This window comes from Leucopleurus acutus (genome assembly GCF_964270905.1).
Source record: "Leucopleurus acutus genome assembly, chromosome: 1".
Lineage (NCBI taxonomy): Eukaryota > Metazoa > Chordata > Mammalia > Artiodactyla > Delphinidae > Leucopleurus > Leucopleurus acutus.
The window spans coordinates 73,806,212-73,830,923 of NC_139142.1; the positions used below are offsets into that span (position 1 = coordinate 73,806,212).

General features: G+C 56.0%; 1 protein-coding gene across 2 annotated transcripts; it reads left to right on the plus strand.

The window, feature by feature from the left end:
• LOC309970377 (myosin-6) lies at positions 1 to 24,692 on the plus strand (the record flags this gene model as incomplete). 2 transcript variants are annotated; one of them, XM_082852751.1, is made up of 37 exons in its annotated part: positions 1 to 201; positions 1,324 to 1,467; positions 1,712 to 1,868; positions 1,966 to 1,993; positions 2,278 to 2,389; positions 2,659 to 2,751; positions 3,699 to 3,762; positions 4,025 to 4,123; positions 4,553 to 4,656; positions 4,741 to 4,879; positions 6,850 to 7,118; positions 7,397 to 7,567; positions 8,782 to 9,091; positions 9,780 to 9,850; positions 10,141 to 10,228; positions 10,319 to 10,436; positions 10,582 to 10,705; positions 10,990 to 11,126; positions 12,405 to 12,660; positions 12,783 to 13,025; positions 13,175 to 13,351; positions 13,637 to 13,782; positions 14,009 to 14,099; positions 16,237 to 16,626; positions 16,978 to 17,104; positions 17,196 to 17,314; positions 17,675 to 17,871; positions 18,417 to 18,600; positions 18,774 to 18,939; positions 19,076 to 19,200; positions 20,110 to 20,418; positions 20,658 to 20,861; positions 22,190 to 22,315; positions 22,528 to 22,803; positions 23,957 to 24,052; positions 24,174 to 24,308; positions 24,669 to 24,692. In XM_082852751.1, 37 exons carry the CDS (start codon positions 1 to 3, stop codon positions 24,690 to 24,692), a joined length of 5,820 nt encoding a protein of 1,939 aa, XP_082708877.1. The 2 variants fall into 2 exon arrangements, with proteins under 2 accessions (XP_082708877.1, XP_082708878.1); XM_082852752.1 differs by having other exon boundaries at positions 24,672 to 24,692.
• Between the last annotated feature and the right edge of the window lie 20 nt (positions 24,693 to 24,712).

Consider the following 24,712-nt stretch of genomic DNA (forward strand, 5'->3'; position numbering starts at 1 on the left):
ATGACCGATGCCCAGATGGCCGATTTCGGGGCGGCGGCCCAGTACCTCCGCAAGTCAGAGAAGGAGCGTCTGGAGGCCCAGACCCGGCCTTTCGACATCCGCACTGAGTGCTTCGTGCCGGATGACAAGGAAGAGTTTGTCAAGGCCAAGATCTTGTCCCGGGAGGGAGGCAAGGTCACTGCCGAGACGGAGAACGGCAAGGTGCGTGGGGCACAGCACGGGGTGGTGGGTGCGGGGTGGAGCCACATGCAGTGGGAGCTGAGGGGCTCTGGAGAAGAGCCAAAGCCAGCGGGGTGCTGGGTGAGCCCCTCGAGAAGCCCAGCATCTGAGTAAGAACTGACCTTTCTTGTTAGGTCTGAGCAGGGGTAACGAGGCCCCACGCCAGCCCGTTGCCAGAGAGGATGCTGGCGGCCGAAAACCTCAGCTGGTTTCCTCTTCAGAGGGGACTTGTAGATAAAGAGGGCATAGACACAGCATCAAATGAAGCTCCCTTCTCAAACCTGCGTCCCTCCACTCTGCCTCAGTTTCCTCCATGAACCGAGTCTCCCCAGTCCTCCCCAGCCATACCAAGAGCAAACTTTTACCGATGAACGCAAAGAGCAGGAACTCTTGAGTTCAGTCCAGAGCTGACGACTGGCACTCAGAAATCCACAGTCCTGGTCCCTCATGCCGGCCACGAGAACTGCCACTGGTCAGCAGCAGTGGCTCAGAACCTCTGGGGACTTTGACCCTGAACCCAGCTCTGCCACTAGCAGCCACCATGCTGGCAAATCATTTAGTTATTCGATCCACAGCTTTCTCCACTGTAAAAAATGCTGGAATACCTACTTGCAGGATCTCATGACATCAGGGCACGGCAAACTGACCAGTGGAGATCGAACCATTTGACAGTGACCAATGAAGAGTGTAGGGTAGACGGGTGAGATGTTTTTCCATTAGTGGCAAGGTTTGCCCTGAGCAATTGATTCCCTGAAGTACTGCCCCCAGGAGTCAGGGTAAGGTGTGTGTGCACAGGTCAGAGAGTGGCCATCCCTAGACAATTAAGCAGGGACTGAAAGGTGATGCTCATGGGCACAGGGTCTGGGGAACTGGCAAGACACAGGGACTCTAGGACAGTCTCTAGAAAGGGCGAGACAGTGGGCAGGTAAATTATCTGGTGTCATGGGAAGCTATGGGCTAGGGCCCAGGCACTAGTGAGAGAAGAGCTAGGGGAACGAGGCCAGGTCACAGCCTGTACTCTGGGAGGAGGTAAGTGGGCAAGGCTGGTAAGGGTCCTGGTGGGAGTGTGGTCACCCCTGTCCTACTGCCCCACCCCCTCCCCAGACGGTGACCGTGAAGGAGGACCAGGTGTTGCAGCAGAACCCGCCCAAGTTCGACAAGATTGAGGACATGGCCATGCTGACCTTCCTGCACGAGCCCGCAGTGCTTTTCAACCTCAAGGAGCGCTACGCAGCCTGGATGATCTACGTGAGTGTGTCCTGCACACGGCGGGCAGCCTGTCCTGCACAGAGTCCAAAGTAGGCCGGGGCAATTCTCTCACGGGGAGGGGGTTGGAACGCTCCCAAAGGGCTCTCTGCCCCTATCCCATCCCTGGTCAGCTGCAGGAAGAGAGGAGCCAGCTGGGCTGACCAGGGACTCTTCTGCCTGTCACCACTGCCCATCCCAGGCTCTCCCTTCCAACTTCTCATGACTGCCCTATCTCCCATTTCAGACCTACTCGGGCCTCTTCTGCGTCACCGTCAACCCCTACAAGTGGCTGCCGGTGTACAACGCCGAGGTGGTGGCCGCCTACCGGGGCAAGAAGAGGAGCGAGGCGCCGCCCCATATCTTCTCCATCTCCGACAACGCCTACCAGTACATGCTGACAGGTGGGCTGGCTGCTCTGACCTGTGGCCCCTCAGCCCCACACCCGTGGACCTGGGCCCTCAGCCCTGACCCCATTGCCTCTGCTCTTTTCTCTTCCAGATCGGGAGAACCAGTCAATCCTCATCACGTGAGCAAACACCATCCACCCACAGAGGGGCGTGGGCTGGGGGGGACCCAGGCTGATTCCTGGGGGTGATGGGGTGGGGAGGAAAGGTTTAAGGCGGAGACTGCAAGGAACTGGGCTCTCCGAGCAGTGCCGGAGTGACCTACAGTGCTGGGCGACTCTGCAGGGAGCTGGGCCCCGGGGGAGGAGATTAGATGGCTGGGACTCTGAGAGAGGAGGGTGCAGTGCTGAACTTTGAATGGAGGACGGTGGGAATCTGGGTTCTGATGGGTCCCTGTTGCCCCCAGCGGAGAATCTGGGGCAGGGAAGACTGTGAACACGAAACGTGTCATCCAGTACTTTGCCAGCATCGCAGCCATAGGTGACCGTGGCAAGAAGGACAACATCAATGCAACCAAGGTGCCGGGTGGGCCACGGGCTCGGCAGAGGGGGACTGGGGGGTGGGCTGACCAGGTGACCCTTAGCCCTGCCCTGGGAAACAGTGTGGACTGCACCCCTGAGCCCAGTGCTCGAGACCTACCTGGCAGGAGACACACACTCTGAGGGTCTGAATATGACCCGTTGGAGCTGCAGACCCCCCAGCAGTCCATCCGGCCACACCCCCGGCCTCCCCACCACCACCTGGAGGTGGACTGGAGATGCAGCCCCACGCTCTGCTCCCTCTGCAGGGCACCCTGGAGGACCAGATCATCCAGGCCAACCCCGCCCTGGAGGCCTTCGGCAACGCCAAGACGGTCCGGAACGACAACTCCTCCCGCTTCGTGAGTGCACCTGACCACTGCCAACTGGCCTCATGCGGCCTCAACAAAAAAAAGGGGGTGCAGTTTTGCCAACAGTCACCCCACCTGGTTGATTGTCCTGCATTTGGTTTTGGGATATCAAATAACACACACACACACACACACACACACACACACACACACACACACACACTCCAAACCCTCCCCACTCAACCTGGCCCCCGAGTGCTGGGAACTCAAGAAAAGAGACCCAGAGCTACCACAGCTGTTCCAGAGCCGAGTAACAGGGCTGATTTGGGTCACATTCTAGATTTTCCTTATGACTGTTTCCAAAGCTCTTCCACACTGGAAGTGGAAAGAGAGCATGGGCGTTGGAGCCAATTCCCCAGCATTCCATCTGCCCAGTAAGTCCCCACACCTCTCTGAGCCCCAGTTCCTTCATCAGTGAGACAGAGGTAGTAGTATCTACCTTGCTGGTTATTGGGAGGATTACAAGAGATCATATCAGAGGCACAAACAGGACACACTCTATCAGTGCTCATTCCTGTGTCATTTCTTTCTTTTTTTAAAAAATATTTATTTATTTATTTATTTGGCTGAGCTGGGTCTTTAGTTGTGGCACGTGGGATCTTCATTGTGGCATGCGGGATCTCTAGTTGTGGTGTGCAGCATCTATTAATAGTTCCCTGACCAGTGATTGAGCATGGGCTCCCTGCATTGGGAGAGCAGAGTCCTAACAGCTGGACCACTAGGGAAGTCCCCTCCTGTGTTGTTTCTGCTCAGAGATCCCTGGATGGCATGTGGGGATGGGCATCCTCTTCCCTGTTTTACTGATACTAAACTGGGATTCCAAAGAAGTCATTTACATTTCCAGAACCGTCCAGGGCATTCTGGGTTGCGATGAGGTCCAGGATCTCCATGCGTCTCTTCTGGCCAGTTCTCTCACTCTTTGTCCCATCTGCCCCCAGGGGAAATTCATCAGGATCCACTTTGGAGCCACTGGAAAGTTGGCTTCTGCAGACATAGAAACCTGTGAGTACGTGGGGAGCCCTGCCCACACCTCTGGGTCCTCCACCTCTGCCTTCATTCCCGCCGGATGCCCCACCTCAACATTTCCCCTCCATCTTCTGTCTCTGTCTACATTTGCCTCTTGGCTTTAGAATTCTTCCTTTAAACCGTATCTTTCCCCGGGCTCTCTCCACTTGCCGTGAGAGCCCTTCTCCCCTGACCTCCACCCTGTTGCTGGCTTGGCTTTTTCCCTCCTTACCTGCCTCCCCGCCTTTCCTCACTTCAGATCTCCTGGAGAAGTCCCGGGTGATCTTCCAGCTGAAGGCTGAGAGGAACTACCACATCTTCTACCAGATCCTGTCCAACAAGAAGCCAGAGCTGCTGGGTGAGCCCAGCCCGATGGCCCTGCTGCCCCCAGCGCCCTCCGCAAGCCCGCCTGTGCAGGGCAGATCCCTCCTCCTCACCCGTCCCGCCAGACTTCTCACCCCCACTCCTTCCATCTGCCCATTGCCTTTCTCTTCCTCCCTCACCTTGGACTCCCCTGTGTCAACTCTTACCTCCCTTTCCACCCTTCCTTGCTGCTTTACTCCTTCTCCTCTGCATTTGCCTCCCCTTCTCCCACCTGTCATTCGCCCACCATCCTCCCACCCTGGGTCCTCGCCGCCCACTTTTCCTTTTCTTCTGGGTCCTCCCCTTGGTCCTTGCTGACGGTCCTCCTCTCTACCTGCTCCCGCTCTTTCCTTCATCCCACCCCTGCCCCCCACCGTGCCCCCTCCCACCCCCTTGTCCCCTGCCCTGGCCCCCGCCTGGACAGACATGCTGCTGGTCACCAACAACCCCTACGACTACGCCTTCGTGTCTCAGGGGGAGGTGTCCGTGGCCTCCATCGACGACTCCGAGGAGCTGGCGGCCACGGATGTGAGCTAGGAGGCAGTGGGCGGGTCCCGGGGCTCCTGGGCCGGCCGCCCCGCCACCCACTCTGCCTCTCTTGCCCTGCCCCAGAGCGCCTTCGACGTGCTGGGCTTCACTCCTGAGGAGAAGGCCGGCGTCTACAAGCTGACGGGCGCCATCATGCACTACGGAAACATGAAGTTCAAGCAGAAGCAGCGGGAGGAGCAGGCCGAGCCCGACGGCACTGAAGGTTCGAGGACAGGAGAGCAGGCGCTGAGAAGGCCTGAGGAGATGGGCGTCTGCCCGTCATGCAGAGACGGTCCTCTGGGAGCACGGTCTCCCATTCTGTGTCCCAAAGGGGTGCCTTTCAACGATTTTTTTTTTTGGCTGCGTTGGGTCTTTGTTGCTGCGCGTGAGGTTTCTCTAGTTGGGGCGAGCGGGGGCTACTCTTCGTTGCAGTGCGCGGGCTTCTCATTGCGGCGGCTTCTCTTGTTGCAGAGCACGGGCTCTAAGAGCGTGGGCCTCAGTAGTTGCGGCACGTGGGCTTGGTAGTTGTGGCTCGCAGGCTTAGCTGCTCCGCGACATGTGGGATCTTTGCAGACCAGGAATTGAACCCGTGTCCCCTGCATTGACAGGTGGATTCTTAACCACTGCGCCACCAGGGATGTGCCCCTTTCAATGATTTTTAAGGAGTTATGTTCACAGTAGCGATGTTAGGACCTCGATAGAGAAAGTGGAAAGAAACCAGGAATAGGAGAAGCAGGTGGTTGAAAGGCTGTGCTTTCTCCCAGGGCGGGCTCAGCCCCACCCCAAGTCCACCTGGCCCAGGCTCCAGGCTTTCTTCTCCATTAGAACCTAGCCAGATGCCACCCTGCACCCCAGACAGGCTGGCTCCCAGAGGACCTGAGGCTTGTGGGTGGATGAAGGCAGGGACATGGGAGAAGTGGGCAGACAGGGAGGCACCTCTCAATCCCGCTAGCTTCTCAACCCAACTGCCAGAGCAGAAGTGAATTGGGGAGATTTCCTTCTGCACCCAAGACACCCCCAAGCCCAGGAAAGCAGAGAACTGATCTCTGCACACCCCCATCACTAATGCAGCGTGTATGTGAGGGATGCCCAGGCCTTGGGTGAGCCCCTCGCAGCCTCTGTGCCATGTTCTGTTTGGGAGGCAGGAAGCCAAGGGTCAGGACACAGCTCAGGACATTGGCACATCACCCACATCGCTGGGCCTCAGTTTCCCCCTCAGTGGAATGGAGCGAAAGCCCTTCCCAGCTCCCTCTAAGGCTATCTCGAGAATCCTTTGAGAAGGAGATGTGAAGGGGTGTGAACAGGGCTGGACAAACGCCCAAGAACGTTCCTCTTGGCCCACCTTCAAGGACCCCTTCTCTATGTCTGTCCAGATCAAAAGCCAAGTCTCAGTTTCACAATGGCATGTTGACAGTTATCACAAAACTCTTGAAATAAACCAAATAAATTCCTTCTAAATAGATATATGTTGGATGGCACATTTGGAGAGCTGGGGATTGGGGGAGGGTGACCAACATGCTGTTAGGAACCTTGATTTCCCAGCCGGCCATGTTGGCCAACAGATAGATTCAGGGTAGAGCAGGCCCAGTCCTGGGCTAGATCCTGGGATTGGGGACAAAGGAGGAAAGAAGCAGAGGACAGCAACAGCCACAGTGCCTGCCCTGGAGAGATGAAGGGATGCAGTGTGGTAGGAGGTCCTGGGGTGAGGGAGGGGCCTGGGCTCCAGCCTGACTCGGGCACACACTGGCTGTGTCACCATTGCAAGCCTTGTGCCCTTCAGGCCTCTATTTGCAACTCTTTTTTTTTTTTTTAATTTATTATTTACTTTTGGCTGCGTTGGGTCTTCGTTGCTGTGCGCGGGCTTTCTCTAGTTGGGGCGAGCGGGGGCTACCCTTCGTTGCGGTGCGCGAGCTTCTCATTGCGGTGGCGTCTCTTGTTGCGAAGCACGGGCTCTAGGCGTGCAGGCTTCAGTAGTTGTGGCGCACGGGCTTAGTTGCTCCGCGGCATGTGGGATCTTTCCAGACCAGGGCTCAAACCCGTGTCCCCTGCATTGGCAGGCGGATTCTTAACCACTGCACCACCAGGGAAGTCCCTATTTGCAACTCTTTAACAAGAGAGGCAGGACCTGATGGTCCTGGGCAGGGAAAGAGGGTCTGCTGAAAGTGCTTGCTTATCCCTTTCCTTCTCCACCAGATGCTGATAAGTCCGCCTACCTCATGGGGCTGAACTCAGCTGACCTGCTCAAGGGGCTGTGCCACCCTCGAGTGAAGGTGGGCAATGAGTACGTCACCAAGGGGCAGAATGTCCAGCAGGTGTACTACTCCATTGGGGCGCTGGCCAAGGCCGTGTACGAGAAGATGTTCAACTGGATGGTGACGCGGATCAACGCCACCCTGGAGACCAGGCAGCCGCGCCAGTACTTCATAGGCGTCCTGGACATTGCCGGCTTCGAGATCTTCGACGTGAGCGGGGAGCCCCAGGGCCGGGAGAACAGTAACTCACTGGTTCGCACAGGCAGCCACCGCGGGCTGAGCCGGCTGCAGGCCAGGCGCGGGGACGGCGGTGTGCTCTGGTGGAGGCGGTCATGTGTCTTCAGGGCGCCCTCCCTCCCCGCCCTGACAGGGGAGGGGAGGGGCCAGCTGCACCCTTTGCCAGGCTGGACGCGGCCCTGGGCGCACCGCATGGGCCACGGACAGCTGCCCGCCTGACCTGCTCCCCTCCCCCACCCCCCGCTCTGTAGTTCAACAGCTTTGAGCAGCTCTGCATCAACTTCACCAACGAGAAGCTGCAGCAGTTCTTCAACCACCACATGTTCGTGCTGGAGCAGGAGGAATACAAGAAGGAGGGCATCGAGTGGGAGTTCATCGACTTCGGCATGGACCTGCAGGCCTGCATCGACCTCATCGAGAAGGTGCCGCTTCGGCCCCTCCGCCCGGTCCCCTTCACCCGCCATCCCAGACAAAGTGGCAGCCCTGTCCCTCTACACCCAGGAAACTAGTCCCAGAATCCCAAGCCCTGCTTTCACACACTGTGACATCACAAGCATACACAGGTCCAGCCCTTCCTTCTCTCCCCAACACCTAAGACCTTGTCCTGTCTGGTGGACACCTCCCAGGGTCTTAAGAGGGGGATGTAGTGAAGGAGAGGGCTCCTGGCCCCTCTGACACCCCATGAGAAGTGTCATTCGTGGAAAGAAACTAGGCTGAAACTAGACATGTCGGCTTCCCATCCTCTCCCTGTTGGCTGAGGATAAGGCTGTGTTCAGCTCCTCTTATCTATGGAGGTTCCTCAGAGGAGACAGGACGGAGCTGGTGGGAGGCTCCCAGTGCTCACTTGCTCCCGGGGCTCCATTGCTGATGGAGGCCAGAGGCCGCAGCAACTGCCCCTCCCCCAGCCCAGCCGCGGCCAGTCAGAAAACAGGGCCTTCCCCACAAGCTCTGCATAGTTATCCAGGGTGCTGCTCTTCCAGAGGCCTCAGATTTCCCTGAAATTGTATGTAAAAGTGTGTGTGGACTGGTCGTGGGCAAGGTGTATATGCAAGTGTGTGTGTGTGTGTGTGTGTGTGTGTGTGTGTGTGTGTGTGCATTTCTCTGGGGAGGGAGTCTTTGGATTCGCCAAATTCTCAGTAGGATCCCTGTCCCAAGAAAAGTCAAGAGCTGCTACACTTTCTGAAGTGCAGGACATTGTGCAGAACCTGGATCCCGCTAACCGTTCCTTGAACGATTGTTACCCGTCATATAGGCAGGAGTCTGGCCTGCCCTGTAGTCTGGTGCCTCTGACGCATTTCTGTCCCAGCCTTCACCCCGTGCTGGGGCAGGGAGCCATTCAGGAAGAAGGCGCTGTTCTTGAGCCCTGGGGGGCCAGGGGCTGGGGATTGGGAGTACAGGGTTCTTCTCTGGGTCCACTGGGGCAGAAAGAGGTTACATTGCCCAGATCTGAACGTATTCGGATTTAGGTTAACTCCAGGAATATTGGCTTCCTGTATGGGGACACGAGGTACCAGCTCAGGCTCTCTGTGGCCTGCCTGCTACACTGGGCTGCAGTCTCTCCTCTGTCGGGGTATGGGACTCTGCAAGCCTGGGAGTGCACTCAGTGATGCTCTCCCCCTCCCCACCCTGCCATCAGCCCATGGGCATCATGTCCATCCTGGAGGAGGAGTGCATGTTCCCCAAGGCCACTGACATGACCTTCAAGGCCAAGCTGTACGACAACCACCTGGGCAAGTCCAACAACTTCCAGAAGCCGCGTAATATCAAGGGGAAGCCGGAAGCCCACTTCTCCCTGATCCACTACGCCGGCACGGTGGATTACAACATCATAGGCTGGCTGGAGAAGAACAAAGACCCGCTCAACGAGACAGTAGTGGGCTTGTACCAGAAGTCCTCCCTCAAGCTCATGGCCACACTCTTCTCCTCGTATGCCTCCACTGATGTCGGTAAGAGGGCAGCCCTGCACTGCCAGAGCAGTTCCGGAGGTGCAAGGGGCCAGGATCCCGCTGCTTCAAAGCACACAACTCTAAAGGCAGGAGGGAGCCCGTGAGCCACGGGAGGGGGTCAGGAGATCCCACAGCGGCCCATCTCTACCCCTTCTGTGGAAGTACCATTTTGCCCTTTGGGTTATGGACGTTATTGTACATGCTGTCCATCTCTTCAAGACTCTGAGCAACTGAAGATCAGTGAGGGTGGCACGCACATCACTGCAGCAGGCCTGGCATGGAGCCGTGCCTGCAGGAGGTCACAGTAAATGTTGAGAGGATCACTGAACATACAGTAGAACAAACGAGCCTCCAGTTCAGAGAAGGAAGAGAAAGGGTGTGAACTGAAACGATGAGGGTAAAGTACAAGAAGAAAAGTAGAAAGTGGAAAGATGTAAGCATGGGTAGGGGTTAGAAGGGAACGGGAAGAGAAAGCACAGATGTTATTTCAATGCCTGCTTTGTGCCAAGCACTGGAAAGGCACGCCCCATGCTTGATCTTTTCTAATCTTCTCCTCCTCATGAGAAAACTGAGACTTAGAGAATAACTTGCCCAAAGTCACACATCTAGTGAGAAGCAGAGCCTTGTCCCTACCCGAGGGCTCCTCCGTTTTCAAGCCCTTGTTCATCATTCCTTCTCTTGTTATTAGGGGACAGCAGTAAAGGCAAAGGAGGCAAGAAAAAGGGCTCATCATTTCAGACAGTATCGGCCCTCCACCGGGTAAGAAGGGCCCAGGGATGCCAAGAGACTTGTGGTGGGCAGGCCCAGCCCAGAGCATTTTGTCTGCACCACCCTAACCTGATGCTCTGAGTTTGGAGAGGAAAGAAGCTAGAGTTACGTGGTCATTTTTGGCATGTAAATTCTATACAAGCCTGAACTCACATCATAAATTATGTATCAGCTCCCTATCCGTTTGAGGGTTCTGGTGACAGGTTGTCTGGGTCCCAGGGCTCCGGGACCAAAGGGATGGTCCCTGTGGCTCCTGACCTCCAACTCTCATCCACCCCCAGGAGAATCTGAACAAGCTGATGACCAACCTGAGGACCACCCACCCTCACTTTGTGCGCTGCCTCATCCCCAATGAACGGAAGGCTCCCGGTGAGCGATGCACAAGCATCTAGTCTGGAGAGGGCACTTGGCATCCACTTGCCCTAAGGCTGACCCCCTCCCTCTCCCTTCCTGCCACAGGGGTGATGGACAACCCCCTGGTCATGCACCAGCTGCGCTGCAATGGCGTGCTGGAGGGCATCCGCATCTGCAGGAAGGGCTTCCCCAACCGCATCCTCTACGGGGACTTCCGGCAGAGGTGGGTACCAGGGCCCCCCAGGGCTCAGGGAACAGGGGGAGCATGGGCAGCCTCGGATGGGAGGGGAGTCTTCAGGTGGCCTCAGATTCTGTGGGCAGAGCAGATCAGTGCAGAACGTGGGTAACTACGGGCACCTCCCTCCCAGGTACCGCATCCTGAACCCGGCAGCCATCCCCGAGGGCCAGTTCATTGACAGCAGGAAAGGGTCAGAGAAGCTGCTGGGCTCCCTGGACATTGATCACAACCAGTACAAGTTTGGCCACACCAAGGTGAGTCTAGAGCCCCTTAGGGTGGCGTTGCAGGATGTGCGACCATGCTGAGTGGACCAGCTGGGAGTTTGGAAGGCAGACCCCTGATTCCTGGCTACCCGTATCAACCAAGGGCTGGAACCCAGGCTTCCTTTCTGTCTTGTTTTTCACATTTCACTCCCAGGTCTAGGATGTGTGGGTAACAGGGCCCTGGGAAGCTGAGCCAGGGTCTCCCACACTCTCCCTCCACCCTGACTACCCTTCTCTGAGGCTGTGGCCCCCTTGGCTCTACCCCTCACCCCCAGGTGTTCTTCAAGGCGGGGCTGCTGGGGCTGCTGGAGGAGATGCGGGACGAGAGGCTGAGCCGCATCATCACCCGAATCCAGGCACAAGCCCGGGGTCAGCTCATGCGCATTGAGTTCAAGAAGATCCTGGAGCGCAGGTGAGGCTGGAGGGAAAGAGAGAGGCACTCCCAGAGATGTAAGAGGCAGACAAGCAGAGCGAAGTGGCGTGAGTCAGGAGACCTAAATTCAAATCCTGGCTGCACCACTTACTAGCTAGCCTGAGCAAGTGACTTTGCCACTCTGGGTCTCATTTTGAATTCTTTAAAAAAGAAAATTCCCCTTAGGGAAATACAAATTAAGACTCCAATGAGATACCGTTTTAAAACACTAGATTGACAAAAATCAAGAAGTCTGACCCACTGCTTATGGATGTGTAAATGTGTGCAATCTCTTTGGAAAACAAGGTATCATTTTCTTTTAAAGTTGAACAGTTACATACCTTTCCACTCCTGAGTGCATTCCCACAGAGAAACTCCTGCACGTGTTCAACATGAGACCAAAAAATGAATCTTTATAGTAGCATTGGTCAAAATAGCAAAGATCTGGAAACAACTTGAATTTTCATCCACAGGAGAATGGCTGAATAGTAGTATACTCATTCAGGGGAATATTATAAAGCAATGAAAAAGGAGGGAACTAAAACTACATGGTACAATACGTTTGCACCTTAAGAGCATATTGCTGAGTAAACAAAAGCAAGTCACAGCAGGATACTTATTGTGTGATGCAATTTTTATAAATCTCAGAAATAATTTTTAAAATAGCATATTGTTCAAAGATGCATACACACATGGTTAAAATATTTTTTGAAAAAGTTAGGAAACAAAAAACACAAGATTCGAGGTAGTGGCTGCTTCTGGTGGAAGGACCAGGAAAGGGGATGGGGTGGAGCCCACAGGCAGAATCAGCGATGGCAATGCTCTAGTTCTTGTTTGGGTGATGAGTTCATGGACAGTCATTTTGTTTCATGCTTCATAACTTACACATATATTATAGATATTCCTAAATGGAAAATATCATATTTTTAACATGCTTGAGGTTCTTATGAGATTAGAAACACCGAACACGGTAGACATTCTACTGTGGTAGACATTCTACTGTGGAAGTGGTAGCTTCCATAGCTACTAATACTCCAGTAAGGAAGATATAAACTGCCCTTTTGTTGAATTGATCAATTAATAACTATTTATGGAGCAACTCCACGTTCAGTGTGGTTATGCTGAGGTGGGGTTGCCTATCAAGGCTACAAGACAGGGTTCCTGCCGTCAGGTGCCTACAAACTTGCTTAGATGTGCTGGGAGCCGAGTGCTGCTGGCCCCATGATTGCGAAGCACTCTTTTACAGTGCCCTTCCCTGCCTCCATGTTTCTTTGCCAGGGATGCCCTGCTGGTAATCCAGTGGAACATTCGGGCCTTCATGGGGGTCAAGAATTGGCCCTGGATGAAGCTCTACTTCAAGATCAAACCGCTGCTGAAGAGCGCAGAGACAGAGAAGGAGATGGCCACCATGAAGGAGGAGTTTGGGCGCCTCAAAGAGACGCTGGAGAAGTCGGAGGCTCGACGCAAGGAGCTGGAGGAGAAGATGGTGTCCCTGCTGCAGGAGAAGAACGACCTGCAGCTCCAAGTGCAGGCGGTGAGACCATTTCTCCTCTCCCCTCCCCTGGATTATAGCCCGTCTCATCACCAGGGACTGAGTCTCAGAGCTCTAGCTCTCTTTAAGACCCTGGATCTCTTCTCTCTGTCCTCTTCTCCCAGGAACAAGACAACCTGGCTGATGCGGAAGAGCGCTGCGACCAGCTGATCAAGAACAAGATCCAGCTGGAGGCCAAGGTGAAGGAGATGACCGAGAGGCTGGAGGACGAGGAGGAGATGAACGCCGAGCTCACGGCCAAGAAGCGCAAGCTGGAAGACGAGTGCTCTGAGCTCAAGAGGGACATTGATGACCTGGAGCTGACGCTGGCCAAGGTGGAGAAGGAGAAGCACGCCACAGAGAACAAGGTGAGGGCAGCTCCCTCTGGCTCCAGCCCAAGTCTCCTCAGGATTCCCAGACCTGAGTGTGGCCCAGGTCCTTGGCATTGGAGGTCTCCACAGATGTCTCCAGGTTGGTGACCTTTGACCCTAAAGGGGATGGGGTTCTTGGTCAACAGGTGAAGAACCTGACAGAGGAGATGGCTGGGCTGGACGAGATCATTGCCAAGCTGACCAAGGAGAAGAAAGCTCTGCAAGAGGCCCACCAACAGGCCCTGGATGACCTTCAGGCTGAGGAGGACAAGGTCAACACCCTGACCAAGGCCAAGGTCAAGTTGGAGCAGCAGGTGGATGATGTGAGTAGTAACAGCCATGCTCCATCCCTCTCAGGTTGGGATTTTTCAGGCAACACCAATGGCCAAGGGGTTCCCAATCCCTAGAACTAACTTCCATGACCCCTGGGGCCCTTTTCTTTCTACAGTTCCTCACTAGGCTGGGTCTCTAATCCTTCATGCTTGCAGGGCTAACTCTGCTGGTTTGACTTCCAATCCCACCGGACTTTGGGTTTAGAAGGGAGCAGAAGAGGATGCACTGTGGATCTCAGGTTTCCTACATCCTGTTCATTTTCTTTTCTCCACCAGCTGGAGGGATCCCTGGAGCAGGAGAAGAAGGTGCGCATGGACCTGGAGCGAGCCAAGCGGAAGCTGGAGGGTGACCTGAAGCTGACCCAGGAGAGCAACATGGACCTAGAGAACGACAAGCTGCAGCTGGAAGAAAAGCTCAAGAAGTAGGAGCCTGCAGCGGCCAGGAAGGGCTACTGAGGGTGTCTGGCCTGAGGGTTAGAGTGCAAGGTGCTGCAGCACCTCTGGCCAAGGCTGCTCTGGGCACACAGCCCCCACCCCCCACCTTCACCCTCGGGGCCAGGGGGAGGGGATTGGTCCTCGAATACCGAGGCAGAAGGAGAGGATGGGCACAGAGAAAGGAAAACCACCTGTCACCCTCTTCTCCTCCAGGAAGGAGTTTGACGTTAATCAGCTGAACAGTAAGATTGAGGATGAGCAGGCACTGGCCCTTCAGCTGCAGAAGAAACTGAAGGAAAACCAGGTGAAGTTCTTCTGGGTGTAGCCACCGGGAGCTCAATGGCGCTGAGGCAGCTGAGGCTGTAGGAGCTGCTTAGGGTTCTAGACAGTATCTAGAACTCCAAGCCGCCCGGAGGCCCCAACAGCCCTGACTTACAGGCACTTGGGAACATCAGCCTTCCCCCATTAGAGCAACAGTGTCTTATTTCAGCAGGACTATTTGGGGGAGAGGGTGGGGATCATACTTACTAAAAGGGCTTCTCTTGCTGAGCTATGCTCCACCTCATGGGTTTTCTGCTCTGGGACAATTGGTAGGGCTCCGTTCTCCTCTAACCCTTACTTTTGGTGCTTCTCCCCACTTCACGGGGGTGAGAAGGGCCTTCATGGAGCACCTTGCCATGGGAAGCTCTGTTCTTATTCTTCCAGGGTATTTACCCTAGCCACTAACTCAGGCTGGATCCCCACAGAGCACCGTGATATGGAGTCAACTCCTGCAAACTTAAGCAAGTCACTCCCCGTCCTGAGCCTCAGATTCTCCTCTCATCTGTAAAATGGGACTAATGACCCCTGCCTTGCAGAGGACCAGAAGAGACATTGTACAGGAAGCCACTTTGTCAACCAGGAGGCAACATATATATGTTATTTTAATATAGCTCAGGCTAGAGAAGTGAGCCAGCCACTTGCAAGAAGATGTTCTTTTGTCTTTCGCATGGCTTTCTCATCCCTCTGCAGGAGGAGATTGAATTAACAGCCAGAGTCTCCCTTGCCTTTAATGAACCCTGAATTTTAATGTGCTTTTAGTCCCATGTTTGTCAGAAGAGCCCTGGAAGCAAGGAAGGCAGGTACTCTCGTTCCCATTTCATAGCTGCAGAAGCTATACGGCCACATCTGGACATAGTGATCCCAAGGCCACAGGGACTCAGCTATTTATCCTCTCATTTTCTTATGAGACCACTAGTGGAGAGAGCTAATCTCCCCTCAGCATTCAGGGTCGATGGCCCAGGGTGCACGTGACACATGAACACAATTCCCCTCCTCTGGGGGCTGCTCAGGGGCTGGTCTGCCTTCAGTGATACTCTTCCCTCCCATCTTCTTGGGTGCCCCTTCTGGGTTTTAGCCCGAATAGTAGGACATCCCCAGGTTCTCCTACCCTGGTCTGGGCAACCTCTTTGACTGTTGAACCCAGAACAACTGTGCTGTTATCCTCACCAGGTCTTGGCAGTGGGCTGTGGCTCCTCCTTCTTCCTGCCCAAGCTCTTGCGCTCAGTCCCCATTCTCCATCCTGGGAGCAAGGGTCTGGTGGTTCTCTCTCTCCTGCTCCCAGGACCCCCTCACACACATTCCATCACCACCATCCATAACCACAGGTGAAGGGATCCCACCAATCCTCCCCTTTGCTCCTTGCTAGTCAGACAACAGATCAAAATTGTAAATGGGACATTCTGGCAATTTAGTCAGGCCAAGGCTAAGGCCGGAAAATAATGAGGTAGGGACATGATACAGAGGAGGGCACCCTGCTAGCACTCACCGGGCCTGGAAGGGAACAATTAAGCTGGAACCGAGCCCTGGGCCTAAATAAAGTAAGCCCTGGAGAGGAGGAATGTGGTTGATTGGAGTTTGTGGTTAATTCGGAAGATTACAAAAGCTTTTGATTATTTGGAGGCATACTGTTGCAAATATTTGTAAACTACAAGCACCAGCTTTCCTGCCTTATCATTAGCAGAGCAGAGCCTAGTGAATCTGTGGAATCTTTGAGACCCAGGACCTCACGGGATCTCAAGATCCCTCTCTGAAGACAGATTCTCAGGATTCAGGGCTGCCGATGCGCAGACTGGGTCTGAGATGCCCCTCCGGGAAATGCCTTGAGAGTTTGGCTTCAACCAAATTCCCACCGACGGTCTGTGCATTATAGGATGTTTGGCAGCCTGCCTGGCCCCTGCCCACTAGATGCCAGTAGCAACACCCACCCCCTCCCCAAGTCACGACAATCAAAAATGTCTACAGACCTTGTTGACTGTCCCCTGGGGTACAGAATGTCCCCTGGTGAGAACCACTGCTCTGCAGGACCTGGGTGCTTTGGCCAGGAGCCTTCTAGAGCCCTGGGGAGGGGGCTGTGATGGAGGGGTCAGGCGGTGGGTCTGAGCCCCCTATACCCTGCCCAGGCGCGCATCGAGGAGCTGGAGGAAGAGCTGGAGGCCGAGCGCACTGCCCGGGCCAAGGTGGAGAAGCTGCGCTCAGACCTGTCCCGGGAGCTGGAGGAGATCAGTGAGCGGCTGGAGGAGGCCGGCGGGGCCACGTCCGTGCAGATCGAGATGAACAAGAAGCGCGAGGCTGAGTTTCAGAAGATGAGGCGGGACCTGGAGGAGGCCACGCTGCAGCACGAGGCCACGGCGGCCGCCCTGCGCAAGAAGCACGCCGACAGCGTGGCCGAGCTGGGCGAGCAGATCGACAACCTGCAGCGTGTGAAGCAGAAACTGGAGAAGGAGAAGAGCGAGTTCAAGCTGGAGCTGGACGACGTCACCTCCAACATGGAGCAGATCATCAAGGCCAAGGTGGGCCTCTGCTCTCCTCTCCTCGCCCTCTCCTCTCTCACAGCCTCGCAGTGTGCCTTCCTTCCACTTCCTCTCTGCCATCGCTCTTATTCTCACTCCCTTTGTCACCCTCTGGTCTCTCTCCCTCTCTCCCTTGCACCTGCCTTGCCCTCCACCTGTGTCTCCATCTCCTCACCATCTCTCCCTTCTTTAATTCATGCATCCTCTCCAGATTGTGCCCCTCCAGCCCCGCCCCATTTCACCCCCCACCCCCTGCCTCTGTGCGCTCCCCAACCTTGGCCCTCCCTTCCTTCCTCCAGTCAATCCAGCCCCTCCCACATTCACCTTTCTCTTGTCCCTTACCGCCTGAAGGCAAACCTGGAGAAGGTGTCCCGGACACTGGAGGACCAGGCCAACGAGTACCGGGCGAAGCTAGAAGAGGCCCAGCGCTCCCTCAATGACTTCTCCACCCAGCGAGCCAAGCTGCAGACGGAGAACGGTGGGTGCCCCTAACCAGCCCTGTGCCTGCCTCACGGAAGAGCATCAGTTGCCCCCTTCCATGGCCCACAAACCCTTGTTCCCACCTGCAGGTGAGCTGTCCCGGCAACTGGAGGAAAAGGAGGCACTGATCTTGCAGCTGACCCGAGGGAAGCTCTCCTACACCCAGCAGCTGGAGGACCTCAAGAGGCAGCTGGAGGAGGAGGGCAAGGTGAGGCCCGGCTGCGGGGCAGCAGACAGGATTGATGGCAGCCCTGGGGCAACCAACCTCAGAAATGGAGCCTGGAAGCTGCAGAGAGGCCGCTAATGAAAAAACCTCCAGGCCAGGTTCTTCCACTCTTCAGCTAAGCCACACCCGAACGTCACTGAGTGCCTCCTTTCTTATTTGGAAGGGATGGGCAAACTGGGAAGGGACCTTAAGATGTTGAGATTCCACACCAGCCCTCACCCTGAAGGAGGCTGGGGCTTGGTTGAAGTTCATAGACATGAAAAGGATCTGGAGAATGGGGACAGGGCCTTCCCTCCCACCTTCCCAGATGCTGAACCCACCTCCCGGTGCTGCCCCTCCCAGGCGAAGAATGCCCTGGCCCACGCGCTGCAGTCAGCCCGGCACGACTGTGACCTGCTGCGGGAGCAATACGAGGAGGAGACAGAGGCCAAGGCCGAGCTGCAGCGCGTCCTGTCCAAGGCCAACTCGGAGGTGGCCCAGTGGAGGACCAAGTATGAGACGGACGCCATCCAGAGGACCGAGGAGCTGGAGGAGGCCAAGTGAGTCCTGGGCAGCCCCCAACCCTGCTTCTAAGAGAGGAAGGCTCAAGAGGACATGGGTAGAGACAGGCAGAGTGGGCACGGGAGGCAGATTTGAGGTGGAAGAGAGGAGGTGGGGAGAAACGTGGTGGGCAATACAGGTGCTCGCGAGGGAGCTGGGATCCTGCACTCTGAGTGAACCCTGGCTGGCCCTGACTCACTTCCTGTGACGGGCGAGCTTTTGGCCCGGGTTATACCTGATGCTCACGTATAAGACGAGCAAAAAGCTTGTTGGTCAGAGGAGCTGCCGCCGATCAGCCTGGGTGGGGAGAAGTGAGGGCTGCCACCCTGATGCTGCCCCCCGTAGGGAAGAGCCTCTGTTCTAGGCACCCGAAGCCCTGGCTCCCTGGAGGCTGGGGTTCCAGGGTCTGAAGGGCTACTCAGTGTCCCAAGGAGCTCTGTGGGACGGCCGGGCCCTCCTCATCTGGCAGTTCAGGGAGGGGTCGTCCCAAGGCCCCACTGTTCCCAGGTAGAGTGACACACATACACCCAACCGCGCCGGGCAGGAAGAAGCTGGCCCAGAGGCTGCAGGACGCAGAGGAGGCCGTCGAGGCCGTCAACGCCAAGTGCTCCTCGCTGGAGAAGACCAAGCACCGGCTGCAGAATGAGATCGAAGACCTGATGGTGGACGTGGAGCGCTCCAACGCGGCCGCCGCGGCCCTGGACAAGAAGCAGAGGAACTTCGACAAGGTGGGCCCAGGCTGGGGACTCGCAGCCGGGGGCCAGAGCAGGCGGGCAGGCGGGAGTCAGGAACGTCCTCCCAGGAGGCAGAGGCTGGGAGGAGGCTGAGCCCAGGAGAGGGGCCTGGGCGCCCCTGGACGTGGGGCTGGGGCTGCCGGGTGAGCCGCGTCCCGTCCCCGCAGATCCTGGCCGAGTGGAAGCAGAAATACGAAGAGTCGCAGTCGGAGCTGGAGTCCTCGCAGAAGGAGGCGCGCTCCCTCAGCACCGAGCTCTTCAAGCTCAAGAACGCCTACGAGGAGTCCCTGGAGCACCTGGAGACCTTCAAACGGGAGAACAAGAACCTGCAGGGTGCGGGCCCAGGCCGGGGGCGGGGGCGGGGGCGGGGCAGGGAGGGTCCGCACGTGGCGCCACCCAGCGGCTCCTAGAGGCGCGCCCCCCGTTGGAGCCCGGCTGCCCCCAGCTGAGCGGCCCGCCCCTCCCACAGAGGAGATCTCCGACCTGACTGAGCAGCTGGGCTCCAGTGGAAAGACCATCCACGAGCTGGAGAAGGTCCGCAAGCAGCTGGAGGCCGAGAAGCTGGAGCTGCAGTCGGCCCTGGAGGAGGCCGAGGTGAGGGCCTGGCTCTGCCTGCACCCCTGCCTCCGACCCTCTCCTACCCACCCCTGCCCTCCTGTCTCTGACTCCGCACTCTCCCTCACCTGGGGGTGACGCTGACCCAAGACAAAATCTATCAGCTCCTTATTCTTAGTCCAAGGTCATATACCCACTACCCATGACTACCTCCAAAGCCAAGATCTGTGCAAAGGAAAATGCCACACACAGCTTGATCATAGGTTTGTTTCCCACTGGGTTTATAAAGTTGAAACCTGGCCATCATAAAAACCCCTCAGACGGGGTGGGAGCATGGGCTCCGGACTCAAACAGACTTGAGTTTGAAACTTGGCTTCAGGACCACCACTTTGTCATTGGGCAAGTTCCTTAAGCTATCTGTACCTCGGTTTTCTCGTCTGTAAAATGGCATCAGTTGTACATACCTCATGAGATTTTATGCATGACTATTATGAAGATTAAACGAGGTATCGTGCTTAAGCGCTTAATATATGTTAGCTATTGTTACTGGTCATTTGTAAGAACCTAGCGATAGCCCTGAGATTTGGGGCTTCGAATTTTTTTCACTACAGGGTGAGGGACCTGGGAAACAAGGAGAAATGTTCGAATTTCTGGTTGTAAAAATCCTTCCCTTTTCTGTGCTATTTTAGATGGGTCGGGATCATGCAGTGTTGGTGCTGGAGGGTCTTGACAGTTGTGAGCTCAGAACACTTTCCTTGACAGAGGAAACTGGGGGTATCCAGCACTTCCTCCCCCAGAGCACCAGGATGGCCTGGGATGCAGGTCCCCCCTCCCCATCTCTTCTCACCTCTTCTCCTCTTGGCTGACACTTTGCATCCTCCCAGCCTCCCTCCCCAATGCACCCTGTGCCCTGACTTCCTCGGATCCTCTCTCCCCACCCCGCTCCAGGCCTCCCTGGAGCACGAGGAGGGCAAGATCCTGCGGGCCCAGCTGGAGTTCAACCAGATCAAGGCAGAGATGGAGCGGAAGCTGGCAGAGAAGGACGAGGAGATGGAGCAGGCGAAGCGCAACCACCTGCGGGTGGTGGACTCCCTGCAGACCTCCCTGGACGCGGAGACGCGCAGCCGCAACGAGGCCCTGCGGGTGAAGAAGAAGATGGAGGGCGACCTCAACGAGATGGAGATCCAGCTCAGCCACGCCAACCGCGTGGCTGCCGAGGCCCAGAAGCAAGTGAAGAGCCTCCAGAGCTTGCTGAAGGTACCTGGTGACTCTTGGAAGCAGGAAGTCACCTCACCCAGAGAGGGGTGGTGGCCGAGTTGGGGGTGGCGTCCCATCACAGCACCAGATCCCTCCTGCCCCCGGGCCGTCGCAGGCACCTCCCCCAGGTCCCACCTGAGCCACCGCCAGGGGCTCTCCGCAGCATCCAGTTCAGCTGATGGCCTTCTGATGGGCCAGAGCCCAGCTGCCTCTCTCACGCCCACTCTCGTGATGCGCAGGACACCCAGATCCAGCTGGATGACGCGGTCCGTGCCAACGATGACCTGAAGGAGAACATCGCCATCGTGGAGCGGCGCAACAACCTGCTGCAGGCCGAGCTGGAGGAGCTGCGGGCCGTGGTGGAGCAGACGGAGCGGTCCCGGAAGCTGGCCGAGCAGGAGCTGATCGAGACCAGCGAGCGGGTGCAGCTGCTGCACTCCCAGGTGAGAGGCCAGGAGAAACCTGCCGAGCAGCAGGGCCAGGACACCTAGCGATGCTCTGAATCAGATGGCCTGAGAAAGCGTATGTCCAAGCACATGGATCATAAATTATTTCATCTCTGGGACCAGCTCGCCTCTGTTAGTCATGGCTGCGGAACCACAACCTTGAGAAAGGGGTCTACACTTAAAAGCTAAGTGTGTCATGGTGGATTGGTGGTGCCTGGCAAAATCACATATCTGGGAGTCGTGGAATGCACGCTGTTATGTGATATCCTACATCTAGAAGACAGCCAGCCTCAGCTTGCTGTATTAAAATGGGACTTTTGGGCTTCCCTGGTGGCGCAGTGGTTGAGAGTCCGCCTGCCGATGCAGGGGACACGGGCTCGTGCCCCGGTCCGGGAAGATCCCACATGCCGCGGAGCGGCTGGGCCCGTGAGCCATGGCCGCTGAGCCTGCGCGTCCGGAGCCTGTGTTCCGCAACGGGAGAGGCCACAACAGTGAGAGGCCCGCGTACTGAAAATAAATAAATAAATAAATAAAGTGGGACTTTTGGAGTTGAAAGAAGCACAACTGCATCTACTTGCAAACCAAATTCTCCACAGAACACCATTTTTCTGCAATCCCATACACACTGTTTTCAGCTATACTCGGTAATGAGTTTTTACGTCCATCTCACTGCACTGCCCTGTGGAGTTTTGTTCTGTAATCTAGTACATATGGGAATGACATCACCCACGGATGTGGTCCTCTCTTCCTTACCCCACTCTTTCTATAACTATAATCGCTTCCAGGATACAGTCCCTTTAACCAAGTTTTTCCCATTTTCCTTGGAATATTTTCATACTCCTGCACAGACATGTTACTACAGAGCTCAGGAGTAGAACTACAGACCCTTTCCTGCTTGAAGTCTTTCTTCAGAGCCGAGTCCCTTTAGATATATTGTCTAGAATATATCTATTTTCATAGGAAAAGAGAAAGCAGGTGCAAAACAAGGAAAATACTAAAAGCAACACATGTTTTTTAAAAATGACCAGTTCTAATTTTCTCTGGATAGAAGTGTAGAATCAGGGGGCTTCCCAGGTGGTGAAGTGGTTGAGAGTCTGCCTGCCAATGCAGGGGACGCAGGTTCGTGCCCCGGTCCGGGAAGATCCCACATGCCGCGGAGCGGCTGGGCCCGTGAGCCATGGCCACTGAGCCTGCGCATCCGGAGCCTATACTCCGCAACGGGAGAGGCCACAACAGTGAGGGGCCCACGTACCGCAAAAAAAAAAAAAAAGTATAGAATCAGGCAGCAAAGCATACATTCAATAGTTTTCTTTGCCTTTATCTAGAACACCAGCCTCATCAACCAGAAGAAGAAGATGGAGGCAGACCTGTCCCAGCTTCAGGGCGAAGTGGAGGAGGCAGTGCAGGAGTGCAGGAACGCCGAGGAGAAGGCCAAGAAGGCCATCACGGACGTGAGTGACCGCTCCCCTTCTTGCCCTCCCCAAAAGACTCGAACCAGGCCTGTGGATCCAGGCCAGGCCACTGTGCTGTAACAGCAGTGACTCTGCCACTCTGTGGGTTTGAGGGCCTCAGGGAGCAAACGGCAGGATGGGAAAGAGGTGATCCTTAATGGGAAAGAAGAGGCCCCGGGGTCCTGTTCTTTTACGCTCTCTGCCGTGCACAGGCCGCCATGATGGCGGAGGAGCTGAAGAAGGAGCAGGACACCAGTGCGCACCTGGAACGCATGAAGAAGAACATGGAGCAGACCATCAAGGACCTGCAGCACCGGCTGGACGAGGCCGAGCAGATCGCCCTCAAGGGCGGCAAGAAGCAGCTGCAGAAGCTGGAGGCCCGGGTGCGGGAGCTGGAGAATGAGCTGGAAGCCGAGCAGAAGCGCAACGCAGAGTCGATCAAGGGCATGAGGAAGAGTGAGCGTCGCATCAAGGAGCTCACCTACCAGGTGCGGGCGCAGCGGCTGCTCTGGGGCCAGGCCCTTAGGAGTGGACGTGAAAGCGCATCCCTCGCCCCCCCCTCCTGACCCACACAGGCCCCACACAGAGCCACCCAGCCCTCTTGCCACCTGCTCCTTGAGAAGCTGTCTTGAGATTAATTTTCTTTCACAATCTCTGCAGATAGTTTGGCTTGAGTCCATGAATTTTTCTAGCGAAGGGAAAATCTACTTCTACTTCTTGAAAGCTCTTTGAACCAGCATTTCCCCAGTTTTTTAATAACCTGAAGCGCTACCATGAAGGCTTCAGAACAGTCCAAGCAATCTTTCCACCAGTCTCAGAGGCAGGGGCATTGTGTGGCATTTTAGTGATAAAAGTCAGGGATGGGAAAAGGCTCAGATCTTCCATGGAACTTCTGGGACCACAAACAGAAGGCCTTAGAGAAAGAAATCCCAAAATGTTCTAAGCCCTCCATCTGTATAGCTCAGAGCTTATGCCTTTGACCTGTTATTTTCACAGTGTGCCTGGGCAGGAGAGACAGAGAAAGGGGGTATTGGTCCGTTTGACAGCTGGATATGAGAGACACAGGAAAGAGATACAGATGTAGAACTTCGGGTGTATTGTGGGCATAAGTGGCAATAGCATCCTAGCACGTGCAATGATCAGGAATGATCACGCGACATTGGAGCCACTGATCCTGGTGCCCGATACCTGACCCAGTACAATGTATATTGGGTTATGATAGATTAGAATGATCTGGATTTTGATAATCCCTTCTTTCTGCTTTCCTCATTAGTCCTCTCTGGTCACTCCAGAACCACTGGCCAAGAGCACCTCTGGTGCTCCAGATGAGAGCTGGAACAGCCCTGATGTCTCCATATTATCAGATGAAGAAATCCCGTGTGGTTCCGAGCCCCTCCTCCCATTTCTCACCTTAGGGCCACAGCCCTCCTTGCTTTTTAGATCCTGGACTGAGGACCTTGCCGTGCCCTTTGACCTATAAGTAGTGTCAGAGATGAAGTTTCCCCACCACCTCTTTGACCTGGCCTGTTGGAGGGAAGAGCAGCTAAGGCGTGAGGAGAAGATGGGGTGGTGAGGGAGGGAGAGATAATCGCTCTTGCCCCCACAAAAAAAAACTGGCTTCTCCCGTGCATATGCCCCCAGACAGAGGAGGACAAGAAGAACCTGCTGCGACTGCAGGACCTGGTGGACAAGCTGCAGCTGAAGGTCAAGGCCTACAAGCGCCAGGCCGAGGAGGCGGTGAGTGACCCTGATGGGGCCCAGGCCTGGAGGAGGGGGCAAGGAGCCGGCCCCCAGGCTGGGAGTCTAATAATCCCTGGCTCCTCTCGCCTCATCCCCCCGCCCCCCCGAACCCCCGCAGGAGGAACAGGCCAACACCAACCTGTCCAAGTTCCGCAAGGTGCAGCACGAGCTGGATGAGGCAGAGGAGCGGGCGGACATCGCCGAGTCCCAGGTCAACAAGCTGCGGGCCAAGAGCCGCGACATCGGCGCCAAGGTGGGTCCCTCCTCAGACCCCACTACTCACCCCTCTAGCAGCGCAGCCCCAATGTCAGTGCCCTTTTAGTGGGCACTCCTCCCCCTGTATTTGGATAGCCCTGAGGGTCCCACAGCACTCACACCTGAGCATCCCCCCTCCTGCTCAGAGAAGCCCCCCACAGACTGGAACCTCCTTAGAAAGCCCAGTCCCACCCCCCCGAACCACAGGGACCCCTAAATGGGACCCCAAGATCCCTGAGGCCTGAACCTCTCCCCACTAAGGGCATCTCCCTTAGGCCCCTCAAAGCCCTAGAGATTCCTCCCCACACCCTTCCTCCCTCCCGCCAGCTGCCCCCTCACACCTTTTATTCTTTCTCAGCAAAAAATGCACGATGAGGAGTGACACTGCCTCTGAGCCTCGCT